General features: G+C 41.0%; 1 protein-coding gene across 1 annotated transcript; it reads right to left on the bottom strand.

The window, feature by feature from the left end:
* Positions 1 to 591: 591 nt before the first annotated feature.
* Positions 592 to 16,387, bottom strand: LOC148039853 (polyphenol oxidase E, chloroplastic-like). Its single transcript, XM_087694651.1, has 3 exons — positions 16,275 to 16,387; positions 16,058 to 16,110; positions 592 to 1,608 (listed from the first exon to the last, which is right to left on the bottom strand). Exon 3 carries the CDS (start codon positions 1,499 to 1,501, stop codon positions 992 to 994), a length of 510 nt encoding a protein of 169 aa, XP_087550777.1. The 5' UTR covers positions 1,502 to 1,608; positions 16,058 to 16,110; positions 16,275 to 16,387; the 3' UTR covers positions 592 to 991.
* Between the last annotated feature and the right edge of the window lie 202 nt (positions 16,388 to 16,589).

Here is a 16,589-nt window from a genome sequence, read left to right as displayed (position 1 = left end):
TCACTTTTAGGTGTGTTCACATGGCTTAAGGTTTATTTCCAGTCATACATGTTTTTTGTGGCTATCAACTATAGGCAATTGCATTTCCTTCGTCATTTTATGCTAACACCAAATTTTTGGCACTCTTACATAGCAATTGGCTAGTTTTTGGGTTATTTGGCTATATATAGCATGCCCCCTCAATTGTATGGTCATTTCATCTTTCGAAGTCTCATCACACTCCAACCTACAAGGTCTCTTCTCTATCTTTTGGTGCTACCTTCTATCATTAACCTAATCCAATGTCCTCATTGAAACCTTGGGCTGCATTCAAGGACTGATCAATCCTCATTGTATTCAGCTTTCTTTCAAAGTTCAATGCAAATTTTTTGCTTTTATTCTCCTCTCTCATTGAAGTCTCTCTCTTCCCTTCTCTCTCCATGTTCATGTATCCTCTTCCATTGTGCACATCATATGCATGCAATTTGCATGTGCTCATTGAACCTGAGAAAGCGAGTTCAGATGGCTCCACGTCCCATTGGATGGTTAAAATCACTTTAAAAATTCTGCTTTGGATAATCATGCTGCATAGGGAAGTTCAAATTGCTTTAACCTTAACGTGATAGAAAATACACATACATGAATGGCAAAGTCATGCACCAATAATGATTTGTGGAAAAGTTATTCTGCCATAGAGTACATCTGTCAAGATGCGAAAATTGAATCACTAAGACCTTATTCACAAACCATGGGTGAATACTCTCTCCCCCAATGAATGCCTCAAGGCGTGTGCTCATAGAATGCTAGATTCTTGATACATAGCTTGCACCTAAGGATCAGCACAAGGCTTCTTAAAGGATCTTGGGTTTCACATGTACACACACACACACGTGTGTTATATATGTATATTATACATATATTGTATACATACCAGCTGATATTCGAAAGTTCATGGCTCCAAGCACTTTAACAAAGTTTGTTCAAATGTGGGGATGAGGATGGACAAAAACGATTACTCCAGAGTTATATACAAGTCTTCAATTACCACAGGTTCCCCTTTATCAATTCCTGTAGGAACAAAAGTTACCAGAATATCTGGCTGGTCTACCAAACCCAGGTCTTTGATAACATCAGCAATACCAATGCGATAACTGATCTCTTGAAATTCAAGGCTTGGATTTTTGACCCTCCTGGGTTCATGATAAAATACACCAGCAAATTCTGAGCAAGTAACTGCTGTTTCTTCATTGGCAGTGGCTAGATTAACAAAGACATGGAAGGCAGATGCCTTCTGCCGACATACTTTCAGCTTAGCTGTTAATACCTCTTCCAGTTCATCATCACTCTGCATAGAATTCCTTGGCCTTAACACTCTTGCAGTAAAAGGTGATCCTTGCATAACTATTTCAATTGGAACTCTTCCAACAGCATATACAGGGAAAAGGTTTCCATCATCAGCTCTTGCACAATCTAAGAGAACTGGCACCATGCTTGCTTGGACATGTACACCCTCGAGAGCCATTGTTTTACTTGATTCTCAATTGTAACTCCAAATCTGGGAGTTTTTTTATCTTTATCTGAAGTGTAATCAATCATAACCTGTTCTGCTTAATGCCACACTTGTTCCACCTGAATTAGATTGACCAATTGCCAAAAAATTTTAAAAGACAAAGATGGATAATACCCCCTAAAACAACAATTCAATCTCAGTTTACAGATATTTGCTAGATTGCAAAATAAGATCATGAAATCTAGGAGTAATACACTGCTCAAAAGATTTCAGTAAACATCTGCAATGTAACATCAAGGAAAAAGAGTACCAAGTTCCAACTGATCAAAAATATTTATAGTAGCTTAAGTTTTCAGATCCTAATCTGGATAAGCTTTCTTCTCGTCTGTGATGTCAACTGTCTCTGTAATGCAATGAAAAGTTTCAAGATGTCTGCTAAAATAACATGTGCGCTCTGTCTAGCATCTGATCTGAATCAAGGTAAGGTTTCACACTGATCTTTAAGGCTTCCTTGGCTTCTTGGCTCCAGAAACGAGGTATGTGGAAAGCTGCAGGTCCAGATCAAGAAGCAAAATACTATTTTGAGCAAAATGCACGATGAGAAGAGATAGACTGAAGGTGGGAAGCCCACAAGAAATGAATAAGCTCTGATGCTGAAATGAAAGAAAGATGGATCCAATGATAAGGCAAAAGGATGCCCAAGTCCCAATTTCGGAAGAGAAGCTACTATCTCCGTCTCCATGCTGATGGAGGCAATACTCACCAAGGCAAAAATTAAGAGAACAAACCTTTACCCCAGTTAGGACCTGTAAATACCCACAATGTTAGTCCAACAAACCTTTAGCCCAGTTAGGACCTATAAATACCTGCAATGGTGGTCCTCAAGTGAAATACAAAACCCAACATGTAAGTATCAGAAAAGAAACCCGCATACCAGATGCTTCATATTGAGATGCACATCGTACTATGCTAAAGTGAAAAATAAATCTAAGTGTGAGCATAGATGCAGCGGAAGTAAATGAAAAAGTAACTAAGGGTGCAATGGAAGGCTTGAAAAATGTGGAACGACAAGCCTATGGTAGCCAAAGGAAATGTAGCTAGCCTTAGTTACTTTTTCAAGGTTCCTAGGACTCCTAAGAAACTAGCCTAATCGGAAGAAGTGACTGGACTATTCAGATATGCCCTAAGGCACTAAATGAAAAGGAGATTCAGAATCCATCGCACCAATGGCCAACCACTAATGAGCCCATATACTAGGGGTGGAGAAACTGCACTCACTCCCTAGGGAAGACCCCCTCTCAACCACGTTGGAGTGGCAATTGTCACTGCAAAAAGGGGCTGAGGTTGATGGTGGGATTGGGATTGGATTCAGCTTTGGTATGCGCAGAATACCCATAGCTGTGCAAGGCTTAATTTTAGGTATGGGACTAATACCCTTCGCCTTTGAGCATAAATGTTTTCTACATGGCCAGGTTTCTTGCAAAATGTCCAAAACATTCTTTTTTGGCAAATTAATGCACGAAGGGTCTTTTTGACATTTTCATTTTACCACTCCCTTTTTCCTTCAATGAAGGAGACGGATCTTTAAGATCACAATGTGGTCCGTGTTTAGGATTAATTGGGGAGCGTGGAACTATGTTAACATGTGTAGGTAGTTCATTTCTACTCCCTATGTCCTTCAATGAAGGAGAGGACTCATCAACACAAGAGGGGGATTCATCATGCTTTTGAGCAACCAGGGAGGGTGGTATAGTGTGTTGGAGGGAAATTCCGCACATAATTGGATCAAAGAACAAAGTGACACACTTGTAGATAGAGGGGAGGTGCATAGTGCATGGGTGGCATTCCCAACAACAAAGCACCAGGGTGTAAAGTGGCACACCTTTGAGTGTCTAATGATGGCCTAAAGCCTAAACATGCATCAAAGACAAGGTGTGCTAAGACTAGATAACCTATGGTAGATCTAATGTGTGGTTCTAGATTAAATGTAAAGCGGTCAAAATGTGCATTGAAAGTGGGAGGGAATGGCAGGAAATGTGAAGGACCAAGGTGAATGTGGAGAACCAAACTCATACTCAACAAAAGATAAAGTATTCCGTTGTGAAACATCTCTCTCTGATCATAGAGTGTTCTTCTAATCCATACTAGTACCGATCTGGGTCTCCATGGTGAGTCGGTGTAACGGGACGTGCATTTGTATTGTTTTACTTTAGCATAATTAAGTTGTGCATGTGTGAGTTCCACATGTGAAGTGCAAGTTAATTTGGGTATGGTGACAATCCCAAACCTAAGATGGAAAGTAGGAAATATTGGTAAAAGTTGTCATAAGTTATGTTGAGTAGGTACTTGTGGTCGTCTGGTAACAGTCTTGGTCTAAGATATTACACGTGCCTTGAAAAATGACTTGTGGTGTCGTTTGGGCTAGAGAGAGATAAAAATTATTGTCTAGACTAAGGCTAATGAAAGTAAGAACTCCACCCATAAATTAATTACTGAAAATCAAGTGTAGAGGTTGAAACTTGATTCTTGCGTTAGAAGTTGTGGCACTTGCCAGATGGAGAGGGAAACTGCCATGCAAGCTAGCTTGGGGCAGTTTTGGGTTGACTAAGGTTTCATTCCAGCCAAGGCGACTGCTGCTGTGTGCATTTTGTGGGCTGCCAGATCAACTTGGAACAAGTGGCAATAGATTATGCGTGGACAACAAGATAGGGGCAGCAAGTTCCTTCTTCACCTCAATGAGAAGCGATGACAGAAGAGGAGTGTTATGTCCTTGGACATCCGGACAGACACTAGTAGCATTGGTCAAAATGGTCACAGTCTAGAGAGAGAGAGAGAGAGATGTTGGTCCAATTTTTTATCAGAGAACGACAATTTGCTGCAGAAGACAGCTATTTGGGGGTCTCAACAGGTAGGGGACAGCAAGGAGACACCTTCCAAGGGCTGGCAATAGCATTGCTGATCGGGTAACAACATTTTGGAGGCGCGTGGCAATAAGTGATTGCATTAAGTGCAAGTTGGAGCAGGCAGTAGGCAGATTTTAGGGTTTTCTCACGAAGAAAATCAGATTTCTCTTTCATCTTGACTTTCTCTCACCTTCTCCAATCCCTTCTTAGGAGATCTCAACATTTCTCGACCATTTTGAGTAAATCTCAGCGAAATCAGCACCTTGGGTTTAGCAGCTACCTTGAGACCTGTGCCAACAAGAGAAGGCATTGTACACTTAAATCAGCACCTGAAATTCGTGGAATTGACAAGGATTTCAAATGCAAGGCCATCCATTGTGAATTGGAGCAACATTTGGCCAATTGGCGGTTCCATTTGCGCAAGTCTTGGGTGAAAATCAAGGGACAATGAACCTAAATTGATTGCTGATTGTTTGTACAACAAGAGGCTTTTGGATCAACAAAGGAGATTGTAGAATCTCAACTTATACTCAATCCATCAACAATTAAAGTTACATGAATACCGAAAGAGACACTAGTTTTGGGGCCAATCGAGTGTCTATTGGGATAATCAACATTTCACTCACTATATGGTAAGAAGTAGGGACTTTACACCCAACAACCTCCCACTAAAAGACCTAAAGTGGTACCTTTAAGCTAACCAACTCCCACTAAACGAATGCAACGCTCATGCTGAGCCTTTGCAAGACACTTAGTGAGAACATCTGCAAGGTTATCTTGGTTTTTGACCTTAGTCAATGTGACACGACTATCGTCCATGACCCCATGACTTGTCGAATAAAGTAATTTACTTGCTTCACATATTTGCTATACCCACGGCCATTTTCCTTCTTCACCAATATGCAATAATAGTAGGGATAGTATGCTTGTTTTGTAAAGGTCTTGGGTCGACCATCCTTATCATTCTCCTGTTTGGGGCATAGACACTCAATAGGACGAAAATTGATTTGAACCCTCACTAAATGCTACATCTATCAAATTCCCAAAAAAAAAAAAACAAACAAACATAGTCCATAGCTGATTTTATCCGCCTTTGTAGGGCTTGGTAGGCCACTGGGCAACCGACGTGCACTCTTTTTCCGATGCCCTGTCCTCTCTAGGATGATCACTTGGGCTCCCTTGGTAAGATAACCATCGCCTTTGTAATCTTAGTAGGCAGGCCATTGGGCAGCCGACACCCAACCTTTGTTCGATGCTCTTGGCTGCTTTGGGGTGGGACGCCTTGGGATAAAAGATCTTTCTCATGGCATCGTTGTTGGGCCTAAGAGGGGGTGTTGAGCTAAAAATGCATTAGCTTTACTTAAACAGCCCCAAAACTTGCTTAATTAATAAAGAAACCTTGTTTATTTAAAAGAAACGCGATCCTAGAGAGTTTTTGTGTAATATTCCCGCATATGAATCTCTTCTTAAGTTAGATAATAGCAAATTTTTTTATCCCCAGCCGACGGTCGTGCTGGAGGAGAGGGAGGGGAGGCACGATGACTGTGCACCGTGCTGGAGCTCATGGAAGGCTCAATGCTCATGAAGCAGGCCGCGTGGGGGAGGGGAGGTATCTCTCCCTCTCCCTATAAAACCCATCGCCATGGAAGTTGGGTAAGGGGGGAGAAGGTACACATGAGGAAAAAAAGCTACGACATGCTACTAGAGAGGAGAGTAAGGAATTGTCATACTCCGCTGACTGTACAAGTGTGGAGGAAGGAGGGAAGAGTGACGAAACACCGTGCAAAGGGTGGTAGGCGGGAGAGAAGAAGGCTACGACAGGCTGTGGAGTGAGTGGAGGGAAGAACAGTGAAGCATCGAGTGTCGTGCTGGTTGCGCCAGCTGCTGCCGTACTGGAGGAGCCACCGCCGCCTGAAGCCTGGGGCCGCCGCTGTCATCGCCAGAAACCGCCATCCAGCCGCCAAGATGCCATCTACACACCGCTAGCTGCCAAATCGATCGGCCTTCTTCTTCGTCCGCGTGGCCATCACACGCCCCAGAAGCTTCTTGGAAGCTTCTAAGGGGCTCCTCCAAGCCCCCCTTCCCGTGGATTCCCCACCCAAGCAAATTTTACCCCCAGTTTTCATTTAAATCCCCTTTCCCCTTGCATCCCCCCAAAAGCCATTTTTCCCTGGTTATAAAATCCTACCCGTGGAGACCCTATTAAGTTCATTGTAACCCGGAATTTAAAGCCCTTTTCCATTGCATCCGCGTCACAAGCCCAATCTCCTTGCGGGTTTAAGGGCTTTCCCATTGAACCCTCCTAAAGATAACTTTTCTTCCCTCCGAGCTTCGAGGAGGAAGCCTATAAGGCTCCCCCCCATTAGATCCTCAAATAAGCCCATCATGGCTTTGAAGAAGAGGGGTTTCCCTAAGTTCCTCTCCACTCGAATTCCCCCATAAATCCATCTCTAAAATTTCCCCTCACAATCCCTCTCTATAAAGATCTTTATCCCTGGAACTTCTATGAAAAGAATGAGAAGTTCATAAGTTCCCATTTCCGCAAAGCCCATAAAACCATTCCTAGCCAGAATTTCAAGGAGAAGAATCTCTCAAGCCTCCGTTTTCGCAAGGCTTTTGCAAGAACCCTCTCACAAATTCCTCTTTTCTGAAAGAAAGAAGGCCCAAGCTTCGAACCCTAAAGCCTTCCAAAGCCCAATTCCGCAAGTCAGTACATCGGTCAAGGAAGCCGTACCTCAAAGGGAATTGCTCGTACGAGGGAGACGGGCCAAGATCATAAGACTGGGGCCAAGGCAAGAAGGTCGAATTCATGATGGCCCCTAAAAAGGAACAAGGCGCAACCACAAGAGGATCATCTCCTAACATTCATGTGGACATTTCACCGAACCCACAAGTCCAGGTTTTCTTCCTATTTCTTGATTTACGTTGAAGTATTGCAATCACGCATGGTTAATTCATGGAATTAGGATGCACTTATGCTTGTCAAATCCACCTAGTTTGATGAGAAAGAATTACATTGGCTATTTCAAAAAGAAATAACTCACGATTGAAGATTGGTCATTTGTAATTTTCCAACGAAATGAACGAAATATGTCCATGCATTTTTAGCAAGTTGCTTTTGTATATTACAAAGTAACGAATTTAGAATAACTAATGACTATCATTACAAAGTCGAGATTATTGTTGTACACCTTCGATTGGGCATGGAAAGATTAAAACATTGCATGTCACATTATTAGACAAATCTTTCTTCGTAATGATTCATTAAGAAAGTTGCTAACAATTGTAGGAAATTGCAAGGCATGGAAATGATTCTAGGTTGCATAAAGTAGGATTAACTCTAGTCAAATTGGCATAAATCTCATTCAACTACGTAGTGGTTAGGAAAGATTGCGTAATTCTCAATCAACGTACAAATATTTCAAAAATAAAGTTAGGAAAAGGTTGCATGGTTTGTTTAACATAAAACCTTAAAAGCTTAGAAGCATGAGTTGTGAATGCATATCCTAGTAGGATCAATGGAAGTTATGCGAATTTTAATATGTGCTTGGTCTTAATAAGAAAAGTTAGGGATTACGAATCTAGAGGATATGAATCGCATGCTTACATGAATTATGATGTAATACTACTAGTTTTTTCCCTCTTCGATCAAGACAATATCTTTAGGAATAGTTCGTCATTATCATAAGACAAGTAAATTGGATTACCCAAGACACCTAAACCACAAAGGATTCGCTTAGAAATGGTTAAATCAATACAATATACTCCAAGTGCTAACTAGGGTTTAGCACGTTAAGGACTTGACCTAGTCGCACTTATTGCCAAGTCGAAACTTTCATACCCTAAAAGTCCTGCCCACATTCACGGAATGTAGGGACAATAAGACATACCTGCAAGAAACGATCTAGGGTTTCTATCCTAAGGATCGCTCGTTAAAAAGATGAAACTCGGATTGAGTTGGAACCCTAGGACCGACGATGTCAGCCTACTGCAATCGGGAATGGATTGGATATAAAGACACCCTAAACCCTGTTTCCTATCTAATCAAGATTCCGTGATTAGAAGACGTCATGCAATGGGTGAAATAGTCCCATGAATTAGATGCAAAACTTGTGCAACAAGTTATAACGTCACATGATCTTGTGGTTTGATCACAAGAGAATGGTAAATTCATCGGAATGAGAATTGGCAGATTCTTACGCAAGTTTATCTTGCAAGAGGAGAAATAATCGTCGTGATATAGTATCTTTCTTGGGTAAAGTAACCAAGATACGAGGATTAGATATTTGCTTGGAAGCAAAAGACCAATTAGTAAATTGGAATAACATATTTACTGCTAATAGAACTTAAGGTATTGGTTAAGTTGGGTTAGTAGGGTACGGCCCTAACCCAAGGATATAGGGTTAGCAAACAAACCCTTGGGGATCTTGCCAAGTCGCAATTGATCCCGGATCAAGTGTTGGATGCATTCGGAGAGAAAGATTCACTCCTTAGCAATTGGCCAAATAAAGGACCACTAGAATTGATTGTGCTTGTAACAGTTTAGAAAGCACTGTTTGCATTGTTTGCTCAAAGAACTAAAGGATGAAAAGATATCTAATGCTTCAGGTTGAAGGCCTGAAGGGAGAGGCAGCTTCAGTTACCCCCGACTGCCTGCCTGACCCTAACCAAGGGGGTTGTTGACCGCGCCGGGAACGTGGACCGAACCCGCCGCGAGAGGTCTCTCCACGCTTGGGTGCCACGGGGGGCTCTGGCCGTAAATCCCTCGCCTTCCGGGTCCTGCACAAGAGGCTAACGTGACTTGGGATTGGATCTCGAGGCCCAAATGCTAGTTTACGGGCGGAAGCTTGGAATAGTGATCCCTGAGGATCACTGGATAGCCTTCGAGCAGATTATGGATAAGCCTACGGGTGGAACTCCTTGTATTTCAAAATAAAATGATGAAATGTTAAAAGAACTTGCTTGATATTGTTTTTCTATGTCAAGTGATAAGATTACGTGAAGGAACCAGTGCTTAACAGGGTTAATAAGATCTTCTAAGAATGGGCTGGAGGAAGTGAGAGAATGCTATAGAGAGAAAATTCAGAGATTCTTCTCGGAGAATTCTCCAAAATGGGTATTGCCCATCAAATCTACACCAGGAGCTGTCACACACTACCAAGGAAGCTAAAACTGCTCTCACCAGCCCGCTAATACAATCGCCAGCCCCACATAATGATTGTCCTAATGTCGCCTGTCTGTTGAGGCCCCCAAATGGCTGTCACCTGCAGTATTCTGTTGTTTTCTGATCAAAAAATGGACCGGCAGCTCCTTTCCTCTCTTTTCCAGGCTGTAAACTGACTAAATGGCTAAGACCACGCCCAAAAAACGTTTTCTCAGTATGCATGGGTAATTGCGCCAAGTGGCAGCCTTTTAAACCAAATTATGAGCCCAAGTTAAAGAGCTGTTGGAAAAGGGGCTGATTCAGTGCAGCTCATCTCCATACTGCTCCCCAGTGTTGATACAAAAAAATGATGGTCCATGGAATATATGCAGTGACTACAGAGCCTTGAATAAGATCACGATCAAGGATCACTTTCCAATTCTTAGGATTGATGATGTCATGGATAGATTGCAAAGGTCTACCATTTTTTATCATATAGACTTGAAAAGTGGCTATCATTAGATTCACATTAGGCCTGACGATGTACCTAAGATAACTTTTCACATTACATGAGATTCACTTTTTGGGACACGTTGTATCAGCTGATGGTGTGCATATGGACCCTACTAAGATTGAAGCTATACGTTCAAGGCCACAATTGAAGAATGTACATGGAGCATAGTTGATAACAAATGGCAGTTATGTGTCACAAAGTAGTTGACACGTAACATGGGACCCTACTTTGTGACACATAATTGCTTTGTGTCACATAACTTCAATTACATGAACTAACTTGACCCTTAGACTGACACGTAGCTGCTTTGTGACACATAACTGCAAAAAAAAAACTTCCTAGGCAAAAAGTGGCAGTTTTGACCAATCAAAAGCCATTTTTAAAAAACCCAAAAAATGGCCAAGTATGAAATGGCTTTTCATACGTCTGCATATGACGTCTGGTATGCTGAATCATACACGTTTGAATCCAACTATGGCATGGGGTCCATCTTTCTTGGAACTTTGTTCACACTACACATAGTAAATTCATCATTTTACTGAAATCGCTTCTCCATTGCATGCTTTGCAAAATAAAGGCGTATCCTTTACATGGACAGCAATGAAAATTTCAGCATTTGATATGTTAAAGAAAAAGATGATTTCAAATCCATTGTTTGGGTTGCTAGATCTTAATAAGTCATTTGTTGTGCAATGCGATGCATGTGATAATAGCATAGGAGCTATTTTAATACAAGATGGATGTATGCTTGCCTATGAGAGTCGTCAAACTCTACGCTATTTTCTTACATTGACTAAGTTATCTGAGAAGCATATGAGATGGGCAAATTTCCTCTCTATATGTCACTTTCAAATTGTGCATATAGATGGTAAGAAAAACATGGTGGCTTATGCATTATCTAGAAAGCCTCAAATTTTTGCAATTACCTAGTATATGACACTAAGTTGGATACCATGAAAAAGCAGCATGCTACTAATTTGAACTTTGGAAATGTTTATGATCAGCTTTGCAATGGCCAAAGGCATGAGCAATATGTGCTTCTAGATGGCTTTCTTATGATGTATGGGCTGTTATGTGTCAAAAAGCAATTGAGGCCTAAAGTAATGATTGAAGGCCATGCTCCTTTGTATGCAAGACACAAAGGCATTGATGCTACACTCAAGGCAATGGAGCTTTTTTCTATTGGCAAGATTTGAGACATGATACAAAGCAATTTGTATGCACATGCATTGTATGCCAAAAAGTCAAGCATGATAGGCAAAAGATTCCAAGGTTGCTGCACCCTTTGCCTAATCCTCATCGGCCTTGGCAAAGCATTGCTATGGTTTGGATTTATCTTTGATCTTCCAAGTTTTGAGGGCACCTACTACGAACATAGGATACAAAGTATCATATGCAAGTTCAGCAAGCATGCTCATTTTATACATGTTGGCAAGAAGATCAAGGTTGATCATATGGCAAAGATTTTATGCAACATATCTTTCAATATCATTGCATGCAAGAGTCAATTGTTTTCTATCAACACCCACAAATAACGAGTTTGTTTTGGAAGGGACTATTTGAGAATATGGATAACATACTTAAATTTTCATCATCCTTACATCTGCAAACCGATGGGAAATCGAAAAAAGCAAACTCCACAATGTTGGACCTCTTGAGGTGCTATGTTTCAAAGCATAAGCCACAATGGGAACAATGCTTGCAATTGGTCAAGTCTGCCTACAATAACATGCTGCCTAGTTCCACTAGAAAGGCTCACTTTGAGATTGTGGTAGGTGAACAGAAAGTCTCATCAATTTTACACACAAAGAATAAGATCTTTGAGGATGATAAGTATGTTGAGAGTATGAATCTGGCTTATTAATCACCACAGACATGCATTAGAGTTTGCAGAGGGCTATTGGATATTGTTGTGTTTTGAAAAGGCAAGGCTGAAAAATATAAAAGGCAAAGAGCATTTGTATCCTAAGCTGAATACGCATTCCTATGGGTTCTTCCAAGTGTTGGAAAGGTAAGTGATGTGATGTATAGACTGAAGATTGTCTCCACAGCTGAAGATACACAATGCTTTTCATGTTAGTCTGTTAAAACCTTTTCATGCGATTGTTGTGTTTTGAAAAGGCAAGGCTGAAAAATATAAAAGGCAAAGAGCATTTGTATCCTAAGCTGAATACGCATTCCTATGGGTTCTTCCAAGTGTTGGAAAGGTAAGTGATGTGATGTATAGACTGAAGATTGTCTCCACAGCTGAAGATACACAATGCTTTTCATGTTAGTCTGTTAAAACCTTTTCATGCGATTGTGCTAGAGGAGATATTTGCTGAAATTCAGCCAGAGGTTAAGTAGTCGAATGAGATTTTGGTACGAGTAGATCTTAGCACATAAGAAGAAAAAGGTTAGAAGTATGTTTCTAGATGCCCCTTGGAGAAGTTTCAAAATTATTCAATAATGGATGTAAATGGATGGCATAGGGTGGCTTGGCAAACCATCCTCAATTGTTGCACCATTACCTCGATGCATGTCAACTTAACTCAGCTTTAAATCAAGCTTCTTCAGGTTCAGCAAAGCGGAAGGTCCAGAGGACCATTTGATGCTCAAGGGGGAGGTAGTACTTTCATTCCTCTAGTAATGGACATCTCATGTCTATAATGGCTCTCAGATGTACTTAGTTTGCATCCAAGGTATTGTTTGTTGACAATATGTTTGCCACCAAGTCACTATTAAGCGTACAATTCACTGTGGTTGGTGTGCAAATGGACATAGTTTTTTCTCTGGCTCTAAGACTATACATTTGCATTGGTTATCAGTGGGCATTGGTTGTCAATGATTTTCAGCTAATATATGTTGCATATAAATGTCATGTGATGCCACTCGATATATAAGCACAGTTTACGCTTAGTTTGTGTTTAAATATGTTTTCATGGTCTAAACAATCTTAGTTTATAGTTAACGAATGAATCCCATATGGTTCTAACAACAATTATGGTTCATTTTTGTGAATTATGCTGGTTGAAAATTTCAGCATATTCGCTTGGCATGAGCATAATGGAGCACCGACTATACCAATATTATTTGACTATGATATCTTATGCTTTTTCAATTAAGAACTTTTGCTCTTGTCACATTACAATGAAATCAAGGATGATTGCAAAGTTTTAAGGGAAAGGTTTGTCACACGGACGTGTATTTTTATTGCTTTCCTTTTGCATAATTAAGTTGTGCACATGTGAGCTGCACATATGAAGTGCAAACTAATTTGAGCATGGTGACAATCCAAAACCTAAGATAGGCATAAGTGAACATTGATAAAAGTTGTCATAAGTAATGTTGGACTGTAGAATTATTTTTTTGGATATAGAATAATTCTTAAATTAATTTTCAAAATTAATTTAATAAGATGAACAATACTGAAAAATGGGATTAGAAGGCTACCACTAGACAAAACTTATCCATGCAAGTCGGAAAGATGCTTTTGAGGCTCGAGGCGGGAGGGAGAGAGAAGAGAGAGAGAGAGAGAGAGAGAGAGAGAGAGAGAGAGAGAGAGAGAATTATTCCATCCTTATGCAAGCTGAGAGAGACAAAGTGAAGGCTATCGTAGCTACTACAACAATTGGCAAGCCATTTCCTGCCAGCAAGAGACTCTCCAAGAGCTGATGACATGCTTTGAAGAGACAACAACAGTAGGTAGCAACAATTTAAGGATTGTTTCAGCCAAACAACATCGTATTTGGTATGTTCCAACAACGGAGATAGCTTTCATAGCCGTCTAGATAGAGCAACAACAACTACTTTCTTCCATTTTCTCGCGATGAAAGTCTGAAATTTCTCTCTTTGACATTCTCTCTCCCACCTCAGGATGCATACTCAAAATTGAGGGCCCAGACTTGAATTCTAACAGCTCAAATTAGAATTTCAAAGAGATACAAGAGGCCAACCGACCAATGTCAATTTGGGGCTTTGTCTAGCATGGAGCTGGGTGAAGGCCGATTCCCCAAGAAAACCAAGGGGCCAATTAGTTTGAAGGCTTATTGGTCAATTTTGACAGCAAGAGGCACTTAGATTAGAGGAGGAGATCAAAGAATCTCGATTATACTCCATCCATTTGCAATAAAAGCTAAAGAGATACCACAAGAGGCGCCAATTTTGGGGCCAATAGGATATCCATTGTCCAAGATTAAAACGGTAAAGTATGCATTTCAATTTATGTGAATCAATTACTTGCTATAATTAGTGTTAAATCAAGTTAGTACCACCCTATCCGAGGAGGAAGACTGGTTTCAAACCGCACAAAACTCAAGAAGTCTCGATAGGATAAAATTCTAGAGGACAGGGCCCCTTTCATCCTCTTCATTGCCACTTTTATCACCAGTCTTCATCCCCAACTCTCATCATCCTAATCGCCATCCTTTCAACCTTCATGCCTTCCCTGGTCTTGTGACACTCTTCATCATCCTCCACATACCCAAGAGATAGGCGAACTGTAGTTTGCTGCCCCATTGATTTCATCTGCTGACAGAGGGATGTCTCTAGCCTCCTGTCCATGCTGCTCCCAAGGTGACTTCATCTATTGTTTGCTGCCCAGACAACTTCATCTGCTGCCCAAGGAATGCCTCAAGCCTGTCCATGCTGCTGCCAAGCTGCCAAAGCAGGAATTTGTTGTGCAAGATGGCTCCAAGCAACGTTACACTACATCACAGACGCTCCTATCCAGACCTGCCCAGCCATCAAATACAACCTCTTGCTGCCCCAAGACAGCCCAAGGCAGCTGCGTTTTGTGGTCTCCTACTGCCATGCTGCTGATTGCGCAGGTTCTGCTGCCTTCTACATCATCATTCAGCTCCAGATTGCTGCATTTTGTAGTTGTGCAGCTGATTGGGCACTAAACACAGGTTTGTGAGGCAATACAACACTCAAGTGCTGGCTGGCTGTTCATTCTCAGGGATCGGTCTGAGTACAACACACTCATCTTGCTACGTCACAGAGTCATTGACAGTTCCTTCACCCCGCACAGCCTACACCACAAGCAACAAAGGCCTGTCCAGGCTTCTTCCTCATATGCAGTGAGCCTTTGGCTCAATAAGTTAGCTTTGTACCTCCCTTTTCAACTATCCATCCATTTCATTTCATCTAAACACTAACGATATTGCCAGTAATGTTGAAAAACCATCTTCAATTTATCCATTTGTATCGGCAGTTAAAAGTAAAGGACGCCCACTTCAATTCAAACAGTCCAACCTGAGTGTAGACTTGAGTCTCATTTATATATCATTGTCAAGAGCCTAGCATTATACCTGTTCTACCCTTATTTTATGTCATGATTGATCGTCAAGTGGACACCATTTATATATCAATATAGCCAAAAATAGAGCCTTCAAACATCATGTTTTACCCCTTACTTCGGATAATGATTATTCATAAGAAGTTACTATTACTATTTCGCTTCTTCCATGGTAACACAGTGTAGACTATCTGTCAATAGAAAATGAGCTACACCAGATACACAAACTGGTTACATAAAAAGACAACTTGAAGCAAATGCACTGTGAGCTGTGAATAAATCCCAGGGCTGTATTGCCATAGCCATTGTTTTCTCTCTGGTCAGTGTCTCAAACAAAAACATCTACGGACAACTATAACATGCTGCCTCCTTTTCATCCAATTCCTTTTTAACATGCAGACACCCCAAGAATGACAGGGCAGGTACATGCATATAATAAGTATGGACTACCAATATCGAAAAGTATTACCAAATTTAAAGGATTACCAATGAAAACGACCAGAATACATAACCAAGAGGCTTCCACTTAAGCGATTACCATTTCCAGAGAAATTTAATCATCATCATTATCATCAAGAACCAGGAGTCTGCATATGCATCAGTCATGCTAAAGCTCTATGTGCACCGGAATACATAATCAAGAGGCTTCCATTTAAGCGATTACCAATGAAAACAACCAGAATTTATAATCAAGAAGATTCCATTTAAGCGGCACTGAAACATGCGTTACCTGACGACATCCGATCGTGGCTGCGGCAGTATGAAGTGGAATGCAAGAACTGCCTGAAAACATTCAAACGAGAGAGAAGAAGAAGAAGTCGAGCTAGTAAACTGTCGGTGTCCGTAAATGTAAATTTCTTCAAGCATGTCGCTAATTTAAGCTGTGATTAGAAGTGCCAGTAAGGGCATATTAATCAGAGTTCTTTGATAACGCAAAAATAGTTAACCTTTTTGGTGCTTTTTTCCAACTTTGTCTTTCGCTTGGTGCTTTGCTTAGCCAGACTTCACCCAAAACTAGTCAAGCTATCATGGAGCTTTGCAACTTAGCAATTATTCGCTTCCGGATTGCAACCCCTTTTTCCCCCTTTAACAAATTAATAACTAACCCTAGCAAAATTCTCGAATGGATCAACAAGGATCCATGGCTCCCCTTGAAGCAACATGAGAATTCTGCATGACCAGGGTTGCACACCTAATCATTTTCCGTACTTCAAACATTGATGGAGTTGGGCTTTGTTGAGCCACTCTTAGATCTTCTTCCA

This window comes from Lygodium microphyllum, chromosome 2 (genome assembly GCF_053477565.2).
Source record: "Lygodium microphyllum isolate KBCC chromosome 2, Lygodium_microphyllum_v1.1.10, whole genome shotgun sequence".
NCBI classification, from domain to species: domain Eukaryota; kingdom Viridiplantae; phylum Streptophyta; class Polypodiopsida; order Schizaeales; family Lygodiaceae; genus Lygodium; species Lygodium microphyllum.
This window is presented reverse-complemented; position numbering and strand designations above follow the sequence as displayed.

Coding starts and splice junctions, on each gene's coding strand:
- LOC148039853 (XM_087694651.1), bottom strand. CDS start 1,501: ATGGCTCTCGAGGGTGTACATGTCCAAGCAAGCATGGTGCCAGTTCTC.